Source organism: Tauraco erythrolophus, chromosome 6 (genome assembly GCF_009769465.1).
Source record: "Tauraco erythrolophus isolate bTauEry1 chromosome 6, bTauEry1.pri, whole genome shotgun sequence".
Lineage (NCBI taxonomy): Eukaryota > Metazoa > Chordata > Aves > Musophagiformes > Musophagidae > Tauraco > Tauraco erythrolophus.
In genome coordinates, this window is record NC_141470.1 from 48,165,082 (window position 1) to 48,188,647 (window position 23,566).

At 43.7% G+C, this 23,566-nt stretch overlaps 1 protein-coding gene across 1 annotated transcript in view; it reads right to left on the minus strand.

Annotated features, from left to right (window-relative positions):
* Positions 1–4,692: 4,692 nt before the first annotated feature.
* POMT2 (protein O-mannosyltransferase 2) overlaps positions 4,693–23,566 on the minus strand; it is a 28,208-nt gene continuing 9,334 nt past the window's right edge. The window contains 15 exon segments of the mRNA XM_086613208.1: positions 4,693–6,837; positions 7,433–7,547; positions 8,163–8,240; positions 8,243–8,302; positions 11,016–11,121; positions 11,330–11,389; positions 11,592–11,663; positions 12,842–12,918; positions 14,020–14,111; positions 16,231–16,382; positions 17,157–17,235; positions 18,777–18,849; positions 19,740–19,806; positions 21,881–21,990; positions 23,123–23,205. Coding sequence (XP_086469334.1) covers positions 6,732–6,837; positions 7,433–7,547; positions 8,163–8,240; positions 8,243–8,302; positions 11,016–11,121; positions 11,330–11,389; positions 11,592–11,663; positions 12,842–12,918; positions 14,020–14,111; positions 16,231–16,382; positions 17,157–17,235; positions 18,777–18,849; positions 19,740–19,806; positions 21,881–21,990; positions 23,123–23,205 — 1,330 coding nt within the window. The 3' untranslated portion in view covers positions 4,693–6,731.

Consider the following 23,566-nt stretch of genomic DNA (forward strand, 5'->3'; position numbering starts at 1 on the left):
GGCTCCCGGGCCGGGCGGCTGCCCGCGCTGGACTGGCACCACCCGCTGAGGATGGCGACGGCGGAGCCGCCGGGGGAACTCGGGGAGCACCCTGATCCTGGGGTGCCCACCGGGCCGAGTACACCCAGAGAGGACTGAGATCTGAGAGAAACGGCCACACAGACACTAGGTCAGTGAAGATGGAGCGGGAGGAGGTGTGCCGCAGCTGAGTTTCCCTGCAACCAGCGGCGAGACAGCAGGCGGTCCCTCTGCAGCCAGGATGGTCTCAGTGGAGCAGACCCCCACTTGCGGCCTGCAGAGAAGCCCACGTTGGAGAAGAGATGCCTGAGCCTGAGGACAGTTGTGGAGCATGGGACACATGACAAGGTAGAGACACATCTAGAGTCCGTGGGACGACTCACGCCGGAGCGAGTGGCAACAACTCCCTAAGAATCCGAGACTGGTAGAGCCCACACTGGAGCAATCCAATGGGGAAGGATTGCATCCTGTGGGTAGGACTCACTCTGGAGAAGTCTATGGATTTTTCCTTGTGGGTAGGGGATCCACTGGAGCAAGGGAAAACGGGTATAAGGACTCCTCTTCCTTTAAGAAAGGAGCGGCAGGAACAAGAAGGGGTGAACTGACCTGCACTCCCCCATTCCCTGTCTTCCCTGCGCCGCTGGGGGAGGAGGTAGAGCTGGGAAGAAAAGGAAAGGGGGGGGTAGAGCCAGGAAGAAAAGGAAAGGGGTTGGGGGGTAAGGTGTTGTTTTAAGATCTGGCTTTGTTTCTTTTTATCCTCTCAGGTAACTGGTTTTTGTTTGTCTTTATCCTTTTAAGTAACTCTTAACAAATTGCTTTGCTTTGAGAAATCCGAGTCTGTTTTGCCCGGGACCATGGTTGGTGGATGCTCCTTCTCTGTTCTTGTCTCGACCCTCAGTCCTTTTATTATATTTTTCTCCTCTCCCACTTCACTGGGGAAGGAGTGAGAGAGCGGCTGCGTGAAGTTTAGTTGCTGGATCGGCCTAAACCACGACAACATGTCTAAACAGACTGGTTGGCTCTGATCTGGGCATCAATGTGTAGCCCCAAATAAGAAGGCTGTATTTTGTTTTTCCCCATCTAGTTCCACCCCAAGGATGGTAACCCTTTGTTACACTGTATTCAAGAGCAGGCTGCCCTGTCACTACAGCCTGGTGTAGAGCCCGATTCTGATTTACAGCATTCCAGTTTTATTACAGACACTTGCATTCAGTTCACAGCAAGGGCCTCATTTGCACAATATTGTGCATCAGTCTGATGTTATGGACACTAGACACTCAACATAAGAATGACTTACAGAAAAATGTTGAGTTCCTCAATAAAGTCCTCAATCTGTCAAATGAAATGTTCATAGGCAACCTACCAGAAGCTTGACGGATATACCCACTAAACCTGACATACCATACCTATTTACAATTTAACACATCTTTAACACGGAGAAATAAACCTGCTTCAATAGACAGTACTTCATTCTCATCTAAATGTACCAGTCCACTTCCCACTGTGCTTATCAGCACATTGCTTGGACTGTGGCAAAACCTGACCTCCTAGAATTGCAATCCAGCAACATTTGTATCCTAAAAGTTGATGTACATCACAGTTGTCCTAAATCAAACTCTCCAATGGGTCTGTTTAAAGCTCTTGTTGCTACTTCAACTGTGCATGTGAGGGAGAGAGGAAAGGGGAAAAAACCACCCCAAGATCTAGACACAAAGAGAATACTTGAAAGAAGAGGTATTTATTACAAAATTAAATTCAAAATTGTACCTCATTTTCCATGACCTCCTGAACAAAATACATTTATAGCTCAAGGGAACATTCTCTCATCCACACAGTATGGTGCAGTAATTACACCTCAGTGAAAAGACATTCAGTTCATAGACAGATGCACACACGCACGCAAGGTGTGTGTAAAAAAGGTTCAGAATATACGACAGAATTATGAAAGAAGCTCTCTCACTGCTGCTCCAAACTCTTGCTCAGTCAGGGGCAAGTTCTCCAAGGATGGCTCTAAGAGTTGCCTCTTGTAAACCACAAAAAACTCACTTGGCAAGTTTTACGACCAATTACAAATTCAGTATGAGTGGTTTCTGTCCTAGTATGGCCCCTACCTCAGATATTGTTTGTGACAATCATAGCCCTTGACATTCAAGTAAAGAGCATACAGGAGTTTAAAATGTAAAGCAACTCTCAACCAAACATGCAACCAAGGTCTTTGTACTTTAAAGAAGACAGAGACAATTTTCAGTCCTGACTGCTTGCAGCCCACAGACCCCTGAAGAGAGCAAGTGTGCTATGGAGGTGGTGTTCTTATCTGTGGCCTTCCCTTCCCAGCAGGAAAGAGCCTTATGGTGTTCTAACAGTCCACACATTTTTGCTTTCATGACACACACTTGCCAATGTGTGGGGTCACTTGCTTTAAAAGGGAAAAATAAAAAGTCTTACCTATATTCCCCAGGAGGCAGACGCACCGGGCACCACTAAGGAGATTTTCACTTTGCCAGCAGCATCCTGAGAGGAGGAAACTGTTATAATGGTACTCGTGTGCAGAGTGCCAACCCCGAGGGTAACTCACACAGGCACGGTCTCTGGAAGGGAAGCTAGTAAGTGTTGCAACGGAGAATTTCAGGTAATGCCTGTGTTTCCATGTTGACAGCTGGTTCAAGTTCCTTGAAAAAGACTCTCAGAGGGATACAGGAGGGACAGGAGGGAACTGTCAAATAACACATTTATTTCTCTTTCCATAACAAGGTTCTGGTTTTGTTCTCAGTGCATGTGACAGGTATTCATCCACTCAGGATACTATGAGGTGTCCTGTCCTACCCCTTGTTCAGGCGCCCATAAGAAATGGATGCACAGCCTAAAAACTAGAGGAGAAAGAAAGACATGCCCTGTACTTTGGGCATACCCAAAGAAGCAGAAGAAAGGAAGGAAGAAAGGAGGGAGATATAAAAAGGTAGATCCTACCAATGCCCTTTGTGCATCAATAAGCCTTCCCAACCAAGACGCAAAAAGAAAACTCTCTGCAGACAAGACAGTGGTGGTGGCTCTCCCACCATCCACTTGGATGATCTCTAAGGTCTTTTCCAACCTAGAAATCTATGAAATGAAATCTATGAAACCCACAGGGGTGTGAACGACGCTGATAAGCAGTGCATGGCACAAAAGTCCTCTACCTGGACCAAGGGCAACCATGGCACAGAAAATTCCATTCAAATCCTCCTCACAGACACATCAGTGTCTCATAGCATGAGTCCAGTTCCTGGAAATAGGTCAGTCCCTGCTGCTGGACTAGATGTGTGCACATCGGTGTCCTGAAGGCACTGTTAACAGAAACCTTTTAAGATGGATGGATTGTCTAGGATGAAGCTAGATGAGCCCAGAGGCTTTCTATCTATCCTCCAAACTCTGAAGAGGTGAAAATACAGTTTACACATAAAAAAGAATTTGAGGCAGGGAACGTGGCGGCCTGCAGCTTTTTGTGATTTGAATCCATGGATACAGTTTGATGAAACACTCTGCCAGTGATAAAAGGAGCCCTGTCAAACAAAGTTCAAAGAAAGCAGCTGCTCCAGAGAACAGCATCTTCCAGCCTCATAAAGCACCGTTACCTATTTTCCACATGACTGGGGCAGAGGACTAATAAGCAGTCCTCAAAATGAATTTGAACTCATTCCACAAGGAACAGAAAAACTGAACTGAAGCAGCCCAAATTCCATTCAGAAAGCAAAGAGTGCCCTGCACCCATTGCCTCACATCTGCACCACTCAGACATTTTAAGTCAGAGTCAGTAAGGGAATACCAATTATTGTCTTTCATTGACCTCACAAAATACTGGTTACTATTATGTTCCACCTATGGCCTGACAGGTTTTCTTTTTATTGAAGGTCAAATTCTAAATAAAGTAATTTTTCAGTATTTTTCTCCAGAAAGAAAACAGAGCAGCATCAATTTACACTTACTTGAAAATCCAACCCTTGGAGCCCAGAGGGTGCAAAGGAAATGTCTGCCCTCTAGTCTTCAAATGTAGACCTTTTAATACTTTTAGCTCCAGAGTTAATTTTAAAAAAAAAAAAAAATCTGCTGGAGGTTACTCCCTCTTGTGGAATAGCTAGATTTTTTGTACTATATGCCTCCATCCCCTTACTAGCACACAAGGCCTAAGAAATAGATCAGTCTCAATGTCAACCAAGTGCTCTCAGAGAATTTCTGAAATGGAAGTCCTAAAGAAAAATAAACCTTTGTCTGCACTGAAACAGAAGCTGGGCTTGTGCACAGGAAGGTGGATGGGAGCTTGCTGTTTGCTGCCTTCACCTGGTCAATCCCCAAACTGAGCTGCCAATCCCCACCCAAAAGATTATTAGCAATAAAGCATAGAGGGACCCTGGCCAAGGAATACACTGGCTCAGGCAGCTCTTACAAAGCTGACCCCTTCATAACAACTGAAGTAACCACGGTTACTTTGCTTTCCCACAGATTTAATTTGATGAATAAAAAGAGTGTTAGAAACTGTCATTCCAAAAACTCACAAGTTTTAGTTTTCTTTGTTGTTAGTGTTAAGGGCAAGCATGTGATTGTATGTGCTGGGAAAAACCACACACTTTACATCACGGCTTTTATCAGCTCTCCTTGCAAATCTCCACTATGGCAACAGGACCATCTTTGGGAAAGCTATTAAGCCGATAATCTCACCAGGAGCAGAAGATGCTGAATCATATTGCTACAAAGGCAGCATCGACTGTCTGTCTGCCATGCTGCCAACAGTTAACAATTTGCATGTGCTGTCAGATCAAGCAGGATCTGAAGAAGTTTTCAACCTTCTCCCTTCAACCTTCTTGCCTATATATCACCTCTGTGAACCCCTGGCTCATGCTGGTGGGAGCACTTCCTGCAACTGCAAGTTGAGAAGCATCATTAAACCCAGTAGCTAATTAGTGCAATGATTTCCCACCATGCATGACCAGCAGGTGATTAACTCAAAACCTTTAGAATCAAAAGCACAGGTCCATACCATTTGAGTTAGTGTCTACAGGAGTCAACTTCTGGAGAGCAATGTGACACATCAAGCCAGAGTCTTAATAGCAAGCAGCTGCCTTCCTGAATAGTGCTATGGATCTCTATCAAAGAGGAATGAAAGCAAGTCTGACTGCAGTCTCGGTCCCCCCCACAGAACAACTATGCTAACACAGCCCTTCTGTGTTGTAGGAAATACATTAGAATTCACGGTTCAGTAAGAGAAATGAATGCAAAACTCATGTTTAAAGATGGATACGCTCACCTGCTGCTCTCTCTCTACCTGTAATTTTGATGCAAGGCTGAGAAGCAGAGCAAGAACTCTGAAATGAAAGGCTTGAGTTCCTTGAAACACGCACAAAAGAGTTTTGCAAATATTACTTCTTGAGATAGGAACACAGCTGGGGTCTAAGCGTCACTCATGTTGGATGCTACAAGGTAGCAACCTTGAACTGTGACCAGAAATTGCAATTGGGTGAAGAGTAGGAGATAGAATAAAAGGAAAATTTACAAAAATAGACCTAACGCAGGAGAAAGGCACCTGATAAATAGTATTCTGCTTTCTTGGAAGGAGTGGATTCAACATCTAATGGCTCTTGACACTTTAGCAGACAAAGAGTTTTGCCTGGCTTCACATTTTCTTCAATACAGTAATTTGATGGTCAGGCATCTATGAGAGGGAACTTGCTGGGATACATTGTGCAGACCCCGTGGCACTGACACGAGTTTTGCAGATGCCACATTCAGTAAGATGAAGCCTTCCCCCTAAAAGCACAGGTACTGGCACTGTAATAGCTGGGACGACAGCACGAATGACAGCTGTCTGTAAAATTCTCAAGCTATCATTTCAGTCTCTAGTACACCCCCAAGAAGCCAGTCTTTACAGCATAGTGGTGCAGAAGATAAATCGCCTGCTATTTCCACTGTAATTTCCTTAGCAGTTTCAGACAGAACTGCAAAGAAGCTACAAAGTGCTGAGCTGGAACAGTCTGGCTCTGAACGATTGTTATAAGCGATTAAAGGTGACCAGAGAGCAAGGCAGTACACAGGCATAAACAATCTCCATCTCCTCTGTCTGCAGAAGGCCTGGAAGACAGGCAAGGCACAGTGGCTCAGGACATTTCAAGCAGACCCTTTTCAGTCAAATTCTAAAAATTCAGGGTCAGAACAAAAAAAAAACCACAGACAACCAGGGCAAGGTAGAATGTAGGTGCCCAGATACTTACATGAAGCTTTCGAAAACCTCGCCATAAGAAAGGTTGTTAATGATAATAAAAGTACTAATGTCTCAAACACTGTCTGGCTCTCAAACGGCAAAGATGCTTAGATTATCAGAAGGAAGACACCCACATGCAACTACACACAGCCTCCAACTTGTACCGGTCTAACTGCTGGAATGCCACAGCTGTTTGACTGATATATATTGCTCAAAAGAATTGAGATTTTAGCAGTCAGTTGTCCAGAAATACAACCTAAGGATTCAGGACACGAGTCTTTTAAAGAGGACCTTCTCACGGTCATCGTATGTTTCTTCCAATGCAGGCAGTGCAAGCAAGTGCCAAAGCAACAGGGCTACTATATCCAGAGTTCTCCAGAGAGGGCATTTTACAGTGACATGTCTCCAAAGCACCAGAATCAGCCTGACATGCAGCAGATCTCAACGCTTCTCATCCACTCTTCCCAGGCTCCCTTTGCTGGCTCTAGAACTCCCATGAGTCCATCCACCGGAGCCCTGCCATGGGGCTGCTAGGGTTGGAGGCCATGGGTCCTATCATCCCGTAGGACAGAGGATGGAAGAGGCAGAAGCTGTGGAAAGAAACCAAATGCCCATCAGGGACTGCACAGTATTCTGTCTCAAAAACATTGCAGCAGATTAGTCCATACGGATGTCCTACGAAAACTTTGTTTTTGAGGTGCTCTAAACTCCACTGGGGAGCTTCTAATCTCTGCTGAACACAATATATATACAACATAGTACACGGTTTTATCACAGGTGGTATTTTCTCTTAGAAAGCAACAGCTTTAGAGAAAAGCCAGCTGAGAAAAACCTACAGCAATAAAGAACTTGTCTGTATTCGAGGGATGTGGCACCATCTGACATGAGGACTAGAAATCAGAAACCACTGAACTGTGGGTTTGGAAGAGAATAGAGGGTTCACACTGAGTGCTGGGATAAAAGAAAGATTTCCTGCAATGGAAAGATGTTTTATAACACATTACTGGGACACACATGCTGAATCTAAGCAAATTTGAGGGTTTAGGATTGGGCTTGATGATGTCTGACAAGTTCAGCAGAGAAGAGAGGCAGAGACAAAGGCTAAGGACAATTAACAGGCACTAAGGTTCCCATTGAGACAGTGACTGTAACATATTCAGGAAAAGTTCAGCTTTCAGCACTCACCTGTACACAATGAGCAGAACCAGTGCCAGGAATCCTCCTCCATATACTTTTCCAGCTGTAGTGCTGGGTGACAAGAACCCAGCACAAAACTTCAGTAGTGTGTCCCAGGTGATTCCTAGGAGAAGGAGGAAGTAGAAGTCAGGAGCAATGCAGAGGCCAAAGAACAGACCTGCTATGTTCAGCCATAGACTGGGCTGACAAAGCCCTGTTAACACCAGAAAACCTTGTCAATTTTAAAAGTTCATTTACCTTGGTAACCTTCAGAACCATAGGGATCGTTTTGTATTAGCAGAAGGTTCTTTTTTCCTACCTTTCCATTTGAATAAATGCAAGAGAGATCTAGGCCCCAGGATGCTAAGTCGGTACAAAATCACAGGAAAAACTACCAAGGCTGAATTATAAACAGACATGACAGAAAAGCGGGGGCAGCAAACAAAGGGAAGTAACGTGTATAAACGCGTATGTAAGAATAGTGGCACAGCAGAGAATAAGAGTCACGTCTCTGAATTTAAATGCCCTAAGCACTAGACATGAAGGCCTCTTCAGGGTGGTAACAAAAACCCCACAATTTGGCACTGCAAGTGGCTTTGTGAAAAACATTTTGAATTAGTCAATGTTTTCAAGCACTTTGCACAAGCAAGCAGAAAACCCATTTAAAAAATATATATACTGTTTAGACCGAAAACATTCAAGTTAACAGAATTGTCTTCTCCGAGACTCTAGTATTTACCTGTCAACATGCTGGAAAAAAGCATGGCAGGAAAGTAGTGGTGAAAGTAGAGAACTCGGCCCATCATAAAAAAGGGAGGTAATGAAGGAGCCAGCCCAGCATGATCTGCCCTCCACCATGTAGCATGACTCTGGACAGTTCTGGAACACAAATAAACAGATTTCAGCAGCGAAAAACTCAACTACAGTTCCTATTTGCAAGTGTTATCACAGTAAGCAAACTCAACAGGAACAAGCTTTGCAAGAAGTCATGTACTGCTCTGAAATTGCTCCAAGCCTCTGCAACAACTCAGCTGCGTTTTTTGTAAACACACAAACACTTTTCAGGAGAGCAGTTATCAGAAAAGATATACAAAGGCATAAGTCTCAACGGACTGGCAGGAGGTTGACCATGCTCTATGTTAAGACCGAACTTGCAGTTTCTCAGGACGTACATCAGACTAATTACACCATTCCAGTTTCTGATGTCTTTCATTCTCTCTGCAACGAGACTACAAGCCATCGAGATGATCCCTTTGCCAGCCTTTCCTGGAAAGAAATGTTGCCTAGCTTCCAGAGCCTGGGAAAGGGACTGAGAGCTCTGGTGCCTGCATGCAGCTTAGCCAGTAACTTACTGCATAACTGAATAGTTTCACGTCACATTTTAGAATTCACTTCCCATAAAGAGATCTAGAAAATGAAGCAACCATTGATGCAAACCAGAATGGTCAAAGTATGACTTATTAGGGTTTATGGAAAGTTGTACAACCTTGGTATTGGACATAATAAAGGATCATTGCATCCCCTGGATTTGTCATTTGCTTTGCATAAACATCAGGAAACATTTCTCATTTCAAAACAGCATGCATACTACAGTAGCACAGAGCACATGCAGAGCTTGAGAGCAGGGCATTGATCCAACTGGTCTGTTTCCCTTAAAGCCAATACAGGTAGCTCCTTGCAGTATTTTTGTTGTGCCCTGTTCACTATTATACTATTTGAGAAATGAAGCTCCCACTCTTTTCCTTGTGGATATTGCTTGATAACCTAAGCTCAGTGGTTTCCTACCCTCGGCACACAAAGTCATAGAATCATAGAATGGTTAGGGTTGGAAGGGACCTCAAAGATCATCTAGTTCCAAACCCCTGCCATGGGCAGGGAAATCCTCCACTACACCAGGTTGCCCAAAGCCTCATCCAACCTGGCCTTGAACACCTCCAGGGATGGGGCATCCACAACTTCTCTGGGCAACCTGTTCCAGTACCTCACCACCCTCAATGTAAAGAATTTCTTTCTTATATCTAACCTAAATCTGCCCTCTTTCAGTTTAAAGCCATTGCCCCTTGTCCTATCACTACACACCCTTGTAAAAAGTCCCTCTCCAGCTTTCCTGTAGGCCCCCTTTAGGTACTGGAAAGCTGCTATAAGATCACCCCAGAGCGTTCTCTTCTCCAGGCTGAACAGCCCCAACTCTCTCAGCCTGTCTTCATAGGAGAGGTGCTCCAGCCCTTGGATCATCTTCGTGGCCCTCCTCTGGACTCGTTCCAGTAGCTCCATGTCCTTCTTGTATTGGGGACTCCAGAGCTGAACACAGTATTCCAGGTGGGGTCTCACAAGAGCAGAGTAGAGGGGCAGAATCATTTCCCTCGACCTGCTGGCCACGCTCCTTTTGATGCAGCCCAGGATACGGTTGGCTTTCTGGGCTGCCAGCGCACATTGCCGGCTCATGTTGAGCTTCTCATCCACCAGCACTCCCAAGTCCTTTTCCTCCGGGCTGCTCTCAATCCATTCTCTGCTCAGCCTGTACTTGTGCATGGGATTGCCCCGACCCACGTGCAGGACCTTGCACTTGGCCTTGTTGAACTTCATTAGGTTCTCACAGGCCCATCTCTCCAGCCTGTCAAGGTCCCTGTCAAGTCCTGCCATATACACATTTTTAAGGTGCTTGCAAAAGGCATTTGTAAAAAGGAAGCCTATTATCAGTAACCTATGTGGGGTAAGCATCTCTGCTACAAAAAACATCTTGGAAGCCTGCAAAGCAGAACAAGCTAAAAACCACAGGACTAGCAGATCTCTGCATCAGGAAGGCCTCCCTGATAAACATTTTATCACCTTCCCCTACTGATAGGAGATCAGCCCAGATCAAACATAGTCTTTCCAACAGACACACATCTGGTCATTTCTGAGCTGCTGTAACCAACAGCAATTGTGGCCAATGTCTTGACTCTTGAGCAGTTCATAAGCAACTCCCAAGCCAGGCTGGGTGATCACCTGCAGAGCAGAGCTGGCATGTGAGCTAGTGACTAATCCCAGCCCTTGTCTCCTGCAAGAAAACAAGGCAGCAAAAGCCTACTGAGATTCATGTCTGTGGATCACCTTAAGATGCCAGCTTATACCTAGTTCAGCTCTGTACTCTCCCACAAAGGGGTGGCAAGAGTTGTGAGGAACCACTGATCACATCTCCTGCCTGTAAGTCACTTCCAGACCTCTTCTCTTTGGCTAAGCAGGTGTCTCAGGGCCCTTGCTGACTTGAGGATTTCCGATCAAGTCTTACAGGTTTAGGAAATTTGGCAACTCATCAGCAATGGTCTGCCATGCAAAAAGCAAGATTTATTAATCAGAGTGATTGCTCCTAGTACGGAACCCTTTGTTAACAGTCACATTGTTCAGTGCTACTCTTTGAAAGCACTATATAGCTTAGTGTTTTGTACATACAGCTGCCTTGACTGTATCGTGTTCAACCTCCAGGGGTTTAATACAATATTAAAAAAAAAAATAAATACAGGAGTCGCAAGATGAGCTATCCTGTATAAGGAAACCAGGATGTTATAATAGGGATTCTATAGTGCAGGAGGGATAAGAAGACTGACCTCACCTTTGAGTTCACGTGTCAGTTGGACACCTCTCTTAAGGGTCACTGCAGTGGAAACCGCTATCAGAAGATACAATCCAATAGTGACCAGATTTAGCCACCAAATCACCTACATAAGAAAAGAAAGATAGATTTGGGACTTCAAGCTGGACATAGGAATGCACATGTGAGAGGAAACGAAACGCTACATGCAAGCAAGAGTACAAGAGAGACAGTCCAAAAGGAGGAGGAGGAAGAGAATCATTGTCACTGTCAGAAGCAAGAGTAAGCTAAAATTTGCTTAAGACATTGGCTTGGAACCTCCCACTCCAACTTACCGGGTTTCCCAGCAAATAAACCCGATAATCAGTCTCATTGACACCACAAAAACGCAGGCCCTGAGGAAACAGACCAGAAGGGAGTAAAATGTGTTTGTATCAATCAAGTTTGTATTTTGCACAGTGTCAGAGGTGAGACAAATAGCTCAGGTGCTACAAAACAAAGCTGACATCATCTTTAATGCTATTAAGAGGTGCTATGCTTCAAGAAGCACAGCAAAAGCACTTCAAAACAGAAAGAAAGGTGGATTGACTGATATACCTGGTAGTTGATGGGCCAGTGCCAAGGTTTGGATGTAACTTCATTGTCCTTTGGTTTGAGGCCACTGTTTCCCTACAGATAAATCAAGATAAAATTTAAATGAGCAGGCAGTTATGCTGCAAAGCCTGCCTAGAAATGTCTGGGTACACAAACATACATGAATACTCTTCCTACATAAAGGCTGTTTTCTGACTACATAAACACATCATCTTCTGAAGATGGCCACAATGAGGATAATCAATGTTTTAATATTACTGTGCAAGTGAAAATGTTCATTGGGTACCATAAGAGGCAGTATCCCCTCATTTCTCTTCCCCAGCTTTTCTGTCACTTTGCAACATGTGTCCTCAGTAAGACATTTGTTCATTAAGAGACTACTTCGACAGGTTTCCCTCCACTATGAAATAAAAGCCTCAGAAAGATTATTTCCATGGAAACTCAGGCAGGTGCTTTCTTACCTGAGACAGCGTTATCACTGGTTACCACAGAAACGCTTAGCATTAATAATTATTTGCTTGACTACCTTCTTTCTTTTAAGAATCTGAGAGGAGCTTAACAAACTGTAACAAATAAAACCTTAGACTCCTTTCTCAAAATGTTAACTTCTCATTCTTCAGACGAAGGATTGAGGAGATAGAAGAAGAAGGGCTGTGGCCAAGACCACAAAGAACAATCAAGGGGAAAGACTGCAAGAGTAGTCCACCTTACAAATATTAAATACAGCTTCTTTTTTTTCTTTCTTTCTTCTTTTTTACACTCAGGGATAAATAAGGAAGAGGAAAGCAGAAAACACAGCACCTCGATGAACTTTAAAAAAAGCAGAAGTTTTCCATTTTCAATCCAAACATTTATTGTTCTGTCTGTTTAGCTAATTTTCCTCACTCTGACCACAGTAATATCGTCCTGTCTCACAAAGATTAATTTAACTTTAAAACCTTTCAGTAGGGTAGGAAAAATTCCAACTCTTCTTTACAGAATCAAATTTCAGCAGTGGAGGGATTATATAATTAGGCTGTAGCTAGATCACACCAACAACAGAGCCAGGCATCAAGCCCAAGGCTTCCAAACTTTTGGAAGATTCAGCTGCAAGACCACCCCTTTTTCTAAGTATAAATTCAAGTAGGTTGCTGGGGCATGTAAATTCTGCCCTAGCTTGCAGCCATCACCCAGATATCCCAGAAAATGCTATTTCTTTTTGAGGCAAGAGAAAGGAGGAAGAAAATTATAATCTAGATTTAATTATATCCTACCCGGATCATAACCATGTGGGATTCTAGCAGAATTTCTGCAAAAGTAGGCTTCAAAACATCCAGGCTGATATTGGGCACTTTAAAAAAAGAGAGAAAAATAAGATTAGAAGTCTGTATGGTTTACTTTTATTTGTCTCTTTCATAATAAACTCAACTCTTTCCTCCTGTGACAAATCTGCTTCTAGAACCTCTTTTAATTCTCTACACAATTCATTCATATTCTAAACACAGAGGCTTGCAGACAAAAGTATGCCCCAGTGAATTTCACAACTGATGTGCTCCTAGATTTGCTCCTTTTCTTCCAGGAGCAAGAAAAACAGATAAAAGTCCATGAAATAAACAGATTGGTATTTCTAGCTGAAATGAGAGACATATTGTTCATAGGCTGCTGTTTATCTGTAAATGAGCCATGAGTGTGGGAACGTAAAATGCATTACAATAGAAGAGGAAATTCTACCAAGTCAACAGCCCAGGATTCCTCTCTTTTTCTTTGCATACAGTCACTCCAAAAGGATGAAGAACACCAGGTTTTTAAATAACTCAGAACTCAGCCCAAGTCATCTGCAATTCATGGGATGAAAATTATATCAAATAATTCAGGCCAAACGAGGCTGTGACACATACCTAACTCCTGGATGAGGCTGCAAGGCCCATCTGTCATTACTGGCAAACTTAGTTCTCTGTCACACTTCTATTCATTTCTCAGTGGTACTGCAAAGTCATTATTTTGCATGCCCCCGGTAAGAGAAGGAAAAAAAATACACCAGAACAGGGTGGATCTTAGCTTTTTTTTTAAAAAAAAATCATTAAAGTATATATAACATACTCGTATCGATGACAGTAATTCCCAATTAAACCAATGATGTTAAAAATAACAGCCTGTACCACAGTGCCTACTAAACTTCACACTTTTGTTACCCATGAAGATCTCAAAATCCTTAACAAAGTCTTTATACTTCCACTGTGCTTGAAGTATTATCACCAGCTTACAGTACACTGGCAGAGAAAGGCTATGCATCTCTGAAAAACTGGCCCAAGTTCAGCAAGTTTGCACTTGAGTTGGGAAAGAACACAAACTCCAAACACTGAATGCCACTTCTTGCAATCTGATAGCTCATCCTTTCCTTTAACAGCAAGCCAAGACGCACTCTCAAAGGAAAAGGAAATAAATGACTTACACTTAGGGTTAATATGATCTTCGAAGTTCCAGAGGGAATTGGGAGTCTCCTTCCGGTACGGTGTGCACGTGACTTCCACTTGTTCCCAACCCCTGAGGAACAGCAGAACAGTTAGCCACCACCCCACAAACCATCACTTGCTATTTCCAGTTCATGTCTGATTTTTCCCCTATTTAGCTTTTTACTTCCCTGTAACAATTATCATACCACTCAATCCCAGCAGCTGCATTCTTACACGCTCTTACACGCTCTAAACACCATGCAGAAACCAAAACAGATTTGCAAGGCAGCCAACATCAAAATTCTACTGAATATTTGAACTACATTTCTAACTTTGAGCATCTAAACTAAAAAACCTAGGTCCATACATAAGCAATGGGATTTCTGAAGAAGATGCACATTGACGACTAGGAGCTACTTCATGGCAGCCCTTACAATCTCTCCAGAAGAAAATCACCATTGTTAAGTCAACCCATGCCTACAGCAACTGTATTGCGGAAACAAAAGCATAACTTCAGAGGATCCCGCCAACTGTTCGTTTAGTCTCTCACCCTATTTCTAGCAGGTCACATCAAACACTTTGGGAGAAAGTGCATCAAACCCTGCTGTAATATGACAGATTAATAAGGAATTTTCTATCAATCACCACTTAGCAGACTTATGTCCACTAATTAATTAATTCCATTAATTAATCACAACTTAATTCTCTCTCATCTTTAAATTCCTAAAAAAATATAAAAATCCAATATACTGTAACCATCCTTACTTGCAGTTAACAAGTATTTTTCCCATCAGCTCTTAATGCTGTCAATATTTTGCAGCAATAACTCCCATTCACAGGGTAAGTCTGTGTTGCAGAGGGGGAAGGGGGGAATATATACCCCCTTTCTTGAACACTGTTGACAGAGGCAGTGATTTTTTTTATTTTTTTTTTAAATGGTGAAGTCTAAATGGCACTTGCCTTCCTGGCCAGACAGTCACCAGAGGTAGCTGCCTTTGCTCACCAAGATTCAGCATCCACAGGATTCCTTAGAAGCCCTTTTTACCATAACACAGTGAAGGGAAACCTAAGCTAGCAGTAACGGAGGCTGCTCTGGAAACACAAGCAACACAATCGCACAGCCTGCTCCTTCAGGATCCATGTTAGCATCCCACTCAGTACAGCTTTGCAGATACGGCAGCTCACTTGGCATTAGTCTGGATGTCTCTGAATACGCCTCACTTTAATGATGAAGATACATAATCCAATGACACATTAAATCACAACCCCTGCTAATAGCAGCTTGTTACCGTTGTCCTCGCTTCAGATGCTAAACGCAAAAATGGCAGAAGGTCTTCCAACCACAAAAGAAATTAATACCAATAAAAGAAATTCAGAGGATTATGGTATGGAATAGAACAAACTGCCCCACTTTCTAGCAATTTTTGTGAATCCCAATGACAAAACAGGCCTTGAAGAACATGTCTGTCATCCCCTTCTGGACTTACCAGATGACGAGATCTATGCCCATGCCACTCTGGGATCTCTTAATAAGGGATACTATTTTTCAGAGCCATATACCTTCACTGTAACAGACTGCATAACCTAACCCAGATCTTCCCCTCTGGTTATATTTTTAGTACCTACTTGTCGCAGCCGTCTCGGGGACGGAGAGAAGAACGACACAGAATTCAGGTGCAGGAGAAAGAGCCAACGCCAACAGCAGGAGCAGCAGCAGCAGTAGCAGCAGTAGCAGTAGCAGTAGCAGCAGCGGCAGCAGCAGCATCAGCCGTTTATTAATTACAAATCCGTATATATATATAATATGGTTCACAAGGATGGCCAAGGCAATTGGTCGCTTGACCATCCACCTCCCAGAGTGATTGGCTAAATGCTACAACACCCATTTCAAAACAACTTTCCCAGTGTGCCATAAACAAGACTGCATAACAAGCTACAGGTGCAAGATAAAGTCTTAGTTTACAAAAACCTCAAACTGTTTCTCAGCTAGCCTGCATGGGAAAAGGAACTTTCACAGGACGCTGCAGTAGCTGGAAAATTTCTGCTTCTAGCCTTTTTGTATCCACACCTACTAGCTACTTTTAAAAATTATTTTAAAGATAAAAAAATGGAGGAAATGTGGTTATTTCTTAGTTTAAGATTACCATTGAGCAAAGGAATATGTCAGCTCAAGGCCTTGCAGGGGTGGAGGGGGATTACAAGCTATTTACCATTTTGGCAGAGTCTTTCCAGAAGAGCCCAATATACACCCTGTGGCCACATGGGTTAGTCGGACCTGACTCCGTAGGACTTTGATGAGCTTCCCAGCCTTTCTGCCCACCACTTCAATCCGCCATAAATCATTGGAGTCTCCTGTTCCATTCTATCAAGCAAACATACCACAGGAATTAAAAAAAACCACCACCACACACAAAATGAAAACAACAACAACAACAAAACCCACCAACTAGAAGACATACAGGATTGAATCACTGCAAATAGGAACTTCTGAAACTCTAATGGTTGTAAACCTAAACAAAGGAGCCCAGGCTACTCTTGCTCAGACTTCACAGAAGACATTCCCCATTGGGAAGAGATGATTCAGACATGGGCAACTACTCACAAATACATTTCTATGTTGGCAACCTTAAATTTTTTTTTGTTCCAATTCATACTTGTCTGTGGCTCAGAGTTACATTTTAAATGGGGGTAACTTGACTGCTTCACAAAAGGGGTTTAAGCAACAGCCTCTTGCGTTTGGAAATTCAGCTCTCAATGCAGATTTCATTTTCATGATTCAAAAGTCTGTCATCATCCTGTCAAAAAAAAGGCACTTCTCTATGTGACAAGGCCAAATACATAAAATAATACTTGTCAGAGCAACTTCAATGTTGCTCAGTTTGGCATTTCTGGAGTTGAACACTGCCAAAGCTAGACTGGCAGTAAAAGCTTACGTTATTTTCTTGTCTGTGTTCACATTAAATAGAGCTTAAATATGAGATAAGCTATTTCATACTAAATCAGTTTTTCCTCCAATATGGTAGATGCACATCTATCACCTTGGCTAACAAACTAAAAAAGCAATAATAAATGCCCTTGCATGGTATGAACTCTCCCCAAAAGAAAGAGCTTTTGTTTCATCTTGCCGTTGACTTACTATTCCATAGCCAGTGACCTGAAAATGCTTCCTTGTCAGGGGAGCCTCATGCTGGTGACTGTGAAGATTTCTAGAAGTCCTGAAATGAAATTAAAAGTCAAACCTTGTTTTGCTTTTATGTCTCTGTCAATTTGTGATAAGAACTTTGGTTTGAGCCATTTAGAGAGCCGCCGGCGCTTCGCCCATTGAATTCCAGCTGTGGGCCGTGCAGGACGCAGCCTTAACAGCGATGGGGGCCGCAGAGTGAAACTGCTGCTCCCACTGTGCGACTCTGAGCTTATGCCACACTGGGCAGCGCTGGAAAAGGAGGACAGCATGAATAAATCCAACCCTCAAGCTACGATCCACCACCTACAAGTGGAAAAGACATTGTTGGGTTTGTTTTGTTTTGGTTTTTTAATGGAGAGTAAAGGCGGGACTAACAGTCCTGCTTCTGCAAGAAGCAAAGCAAGACCTTGGCCTCTCTTGATCATCAGTTTTGCTTTTGAGAGGAAAGCGCGCAGCGTTGAGTCAGGCACAGATCTACTGAGGGGGGGATCAGCGGCCGCCATTAGCGCCAGCTGCACAGGGCGCAGGCGAACAGCCTCCCGCCCGCGCAGGGACAGCTGGCCGGGGCAAGCCGGGGCAACCTGAACCACCGGGCCCCATCCCGGCCGCTCCTTCACAAACCCACCAAGGCGACGAGCCGCCCCCGCCAGCAGCCAGCCGGCCCCGCCCGCCCGCCCCGGGGCAGACGAGCGCCACCTGCCGGAGCCGCGCCGCACCACCGCAGCGGCACCTCCCGCCACGGGGCCCCGCTCAGACCCGACCGGTGCTGCCCCAGCGAGATACCACCCTCGCTACCGTGCACTTGGTAGCAAAACCCTACATCCAGGGCTTTTTTTTTTTTTCTTTCTAAAATAGAGCAATAATTTTGGGAAGCTAGGCAATGATTTGTGGACACGCCATGCCGCATGCAATGCCACATGATTTCCAGGCTCACAAGTTTATAGAGCTTCTGTTAAGAAAGCAAGGCTGCGACGGCACAGAGCGTTGTGGCACAGTGACGTTAGACTAGATGAGGATCTATCAAGTCTCCAGGGTTTCCCTGCTTCCTCTCAGGTATTACACAGAGAGGGAAGGCACCAGCCAACATTGTCGTCAAAGTGATTCACTGCTGTGACCTCAGCGCTGTTGAGAACTTCGGCAGGTGGGTACTGCCTATGCATGTAGGAACAGGACACTCGCAGTATACTCACAAAAACTCCACACTATCTGCCCAGAAAACTCAGAGAGCAGGGACAAGCAACAGAATGAGGGTTTTGAAACTGCGTCTTTGCAGAAGAGCTACCTTTAATATTGCAGCTGACACGGCTGAACAAATCCCTCTGCTGCTTAGGTAGGTATTTCTAATGAAGTTGTGTGGTTCTGTTAAAAGTTTCCCATTTAACAGACACCCTTCAAAATATAAACCATAGAAGAAAAACTCCACAAATTCCACACTGGAAACGCAGATATACAGACACCCCTGTCACACAGCCCGCTCCGCGCTGGCCTAAACATGTAGCCTCCAGCAAGACAAACCTCCCGCCAACTCTATTCAATCACGCCATCTCTTTGAATCACAGAAGTCATCCTTACTCTTTGTGTTCCAGACGAATAGTATCTCCGTGCCTCACAAACTCCACAGGGCTTGAGGGGTCTGACAGATCTGCTGAAGGAAGGCAAACTCATCATAACAGTGCATGAGAAACATAATCAGGGTCTTAGAAAGTTTCTTGGGAACACTCATGCCTCAAGCAGACAATACAAGGCAAACTAATTTGTGACGACTCTAAGCCTAGCGTAAACCACTGTTGTAGTTTAGAGACCAGCCCTGAGGGATACTCCAAAGAACACGGCCCCAAGCAATGCATGCTACCCTTAAATAAAGAGGATGCCTGGTCAGGCTAACTGAACACCAAAACGGTGTGTGTGTATATATATATATTTTTTTAAATTTCATGAACTATAATCAGTGTTACAAGAGTCATTTTATAATTTTGTTATATCTAGGTTATTTGTAATTTTTTTTGTTGTTTAGACAGTTCTTGATAACTTTATATACACATGCTGCAGGTGAAGAAAGGAAACTGTCAGAACAAACATGTCTCAGCTAGATTGTATGATATTCTAAAACAACAGATGTATGTACAAACTATAGATCTTCACATTACGTTACTTTGTCCCAAGCAAACGTCGATGCAAATCAGTTGAGCACAATATATCAGAACGTACCAGGAGCCAACTTCTCCAGGACCAACAGCCACAACAACAGATTCCACAAAATACCGAGTTTAGATTAATTTCCTCTCTGTTATTTGCAGCCCTACCTAGATGAAAAGTTGTCAATGCAACCTTCAGCTGAGAAAAGCTTATTTACTTCAGCTGTACAGTCTGGAGAAAAAACGAAAACACAGTAGACACAAACAACGTTGATCAAGATGGAGTAAGATTCCCCTTGACCTTCCTCCTCTTCCCCTCATATCCATGAAGGGAACTCAGAATATCTAAGTGAAAAACTGAAGCAGCAGTCATAAAAGGCACTTTACTGGTGCTTGTTACCTGTATCTGAATCATGTTTCTTTATAATCCACAGGTTATTCAAATCTTTATGTAAGTAGGCAGTGACCTGAAAGCACAGGATAAATTATTTTACCAAACACAAAAAAAGTTGGTGATAGCAGACATACATTCCCAAATGAATGCACCAATAACACAGAAACCCCAGGATGACTTTTCTGATAGTATCTTCTAGAAAGTCAGTTACTGGTCACTCCTTAACCTAGATCACACCTTTTATTCAGTGTACAGCCCATGCACTCAAGAGCCCTACGTTTAATGGCAGTTCACATGCATCATGAGTAACAGCTTCCAACTTTACAGCCTGCCCTCCTCTCGCTCTACTTCAAAGGCTCCTTCTACAACAACGGGATATCCAAACCAGAACTTTTTGAACAATCACTGACCTGTACCAGAACTAGGAGATGGAAACGGCACTGGCTTTACAGACAGGCATCACTGGTAGAGATTTGTGACAACAGCCTGCCTGTGACAACTATAATACTTCTGCCAAAAGATCCAGGCAAAGTAAGAAGGATTTAGGGATCAGCTGCTAAAGCTGCGTGTGCTACCCAGCTAACCCTTACCGGCCTGCTCAGACTCACACAGAGTAACTGCTCCTACTGTTACCATGGGCAGGTGAGACCATCTGGCCCCAGGGTGCTTCTTCCAAGAGCAAACTTCCTGAGCAGCATGAGGAACTGTGCCCACTTTGCTCGCTCTCATCTTCTAGCAGCAGCAAGAGCAAGCCCTGCTCTGCAGGACCCTAGACCAGTCCCAGACCTGTGCCTCTCACTCATATGGGAGCAGTTGGTCCAGTGGGTGGTGAGAGGCAGAACATACAGGAGTGTCTGAGAGTACGGAAAAAGGGAAAACTGGAGGTGGAACCTTATACCTTGAGGTTATATCATCAGGAGAGAAGGGAAAGGAGGAGGCATAGAAATCACTGCCTTCATCTTTTCCTCCCTAAATCTCCTTCAAGTTCTAAACTCCCTTCCCCTCTCTGCAGCCCCCAAACTGTGCCAGCCCCCTACTCTTTGGCCTACATCCAGGGCAGGGAGCACAGAGAGGGAATCTCCACTCTTTCCCACTTAGCCTCACAGAAACTCCCATGAGGGTCCTCTCCAAATCCCCTTTCCCTGCTTTTAGTGTCATAAAGCATGCTCTGCACTTGAATTTTGCCTATCCTTGAGCCAGTTTTGGTATGACATCTCCATCTACGGTAATAAACATCAATCTTACATAAGAGCACTAGAATTTTTGGTTGGGAAGAACAGCAGGAAAAGAAGACTGAGACAAAGTTTTAATTTCTGAAAACTTCCTGCCACTGAGAGGAAGTTAAAAATAAATACTTGTTTTTCTCTGGTAACTTTCTTTCAAGGATCTCAGAACAATTTTTAGACACTAACATGCAAGCTGCAAAATACATCTTGGGAAAGCCGCAGGAGCTGCAATGGTTTGTGAAGCTTGATGATTGATAATGGACAAAAATAAATTCACTTAATTTTTGTACTACTTCATTAGCAATAGTTACATGATTTCTGATTTTTACTTTGATTTATTGATTAATCATTTAATCAGAAGCCCTTAGAGTTGAGATAGCTTAATTATGGCTAGCTTACAAACGTATGATGAGCAAAGCCTTACAAATTCTTTGGCAAAAGATGAGGAAAGCAAGGCACAAAAGGAGACTACTTGATGTAAGGTCACAGAGGCCAATGGCAGGAGTGAAAAAAACACACAGCAGCCCTATTCTGTTGCTTTTAAAACACAGCAATGAAACCTGTAAGATAAAGTAATGTATTTGATTAAAACATAAGTTTTACGGCCGTCCTTGAGGTAACAACAGCACTTGCATTATGGAAGATTATTTTTAAGTCCTCTTGGCCTCCATCTATGGAGGGTGGTCTTGCTACTACAATGAAGCCTTGTTACTGTAAGTCACCTCTCTGGTGCAGTATGATAGGCTCTCTTCAAGCATCCTTTTTACTCAAGGCTTCCAAGCCAAATGTACAGCTGTGTCACTGAGAGGGTAACAGATGCCAAATAAATATATAGCTCCTGTCACAACAGCACCTACTGCTGAGGCAACAGGAGTGAGTTGATGGTTGCAGTCAGAGGCAGTACTACCACAGTACACTAACCTGCTGCTGGCGAGCTCCAACACCCTCCGGATACAGGTGCCAGTGAGAGTGAAGGTATCCCCCTGCCATCCGAAGGTTCTTTATTGTGACCACAGACCCGTATGCCAAGTCTACATGGGAAGGAAGGACGGAGAAAAAAGGCATAAGGAAGCTCTCCTACAAATATCTCCCCCAGCTAGTCTTCAGTGCTCCAATTAGGCATGCATTCTCCCACTTTGTTTTGATGACAGTCCATTTCCTGTTTGACACTACTCCACACAGCTCACTGCAAGCTTATCTTCCATCCCCCACAAGGATTCAGTAAAACTGTTAAATAACATTTGGCTGAAACACTTGAAATTCTCCCACCTAGTTTTAACATAAACAGAAGCGCTAGCTCTTTTGTATGTAATTTCAATAATGAGAGGTTTGCGATAGCTTTCTGTAAGAGCATGTGGTCAAATTAAAACACGAACGAGTTTGAAAAGCATGTGACTAGTCTAAAGCACTCCATTGCCCAACCCCTATAGCAACACAAGAGGGAAGGGAGGCAAGCTCAGCTATCAGACAGTGGAGCTGATACCCTGGCTTCATACACCTTTCTTCACAGCCTCCCAACACAAGTGGGAGAACAGAGTCTTGGAAAACGGACCTGATGCTCTTCCAGTAGCAGCTCTGGAGCAGGGAACAGCCAGAGAAAAGCTGAAGTAATCGCAAATCTAAACCATATGAAAGGCTCAGTAGTCCCTAGCCAACCTGAGGATTAGGGAACAACCACAGAGCCATCTTTCACCTAAATTCATACGCATGCTTGAAAACAAAACAGCTGAACCAGGGGCACAGTGTCACAAAGGAGTCAATAGTCTTACTTTACACACATTTTGGAAACAAATCCCACATTTGAACACCTGCAAACCTAAGGTGAACAGGACAAATCTCTTTTTGTTGTCTCAAGCAACATAAAGGCCAAAAAACATAAAGATGCATGCACATCAAACTGTCAAATCCCTCAAAATGGCATCTTGCCGTCTAGAAGGAATATGATGAAATAGCTAGTGACCCTGCACTAAACAAAGTGTTATTTTCAGATTTTTTCTTTTCGGTCAATATACAAAACTGCACAAAGGAACAGCATATATCTGACCACGACTATGAAGGCATAACCTGCAATGTCCTGCACTGACTCACAGGAGATGCTGTTTTCAGTTAAACCGCCACGTACATTGACAACACTCAAAGTGCTTTATTCCTTCGGACACTCACGCTCTGGAACGGAGACGTTATGAAGATTGTTTCCGATCAACTGGGACTGAAATGCTGAACTGAAGAAACCATCCCCAGGACCACTACAAAAGAGAGTAAAGAATGTTACAATTCAAAGCCTGGCAAAACAGGCACACAAAGCTCTGTCATGCATTACTGAATTGTTTATACAGAAAGAAAAAGATAAAACCAGACATGACATCAGGAGACTGCATCAAGAATGACTGTGGTTCCCTTAGACACACACACCTCTAATGTTGTGAATTACAGCAGATAGAGACAGTCTTGCAGGAAATTGTCCAGAGCTGCAAGAACCTGAGGTCACAAAAATGTACACACTGACACTGCACAAAGCACCATCAACTATCTTTGGAGGTGTTCTTACGACAAATAACCTGACTCACTGTCAGCTTAGATATAACAAAGCCTTTCTCTGTGGATCCT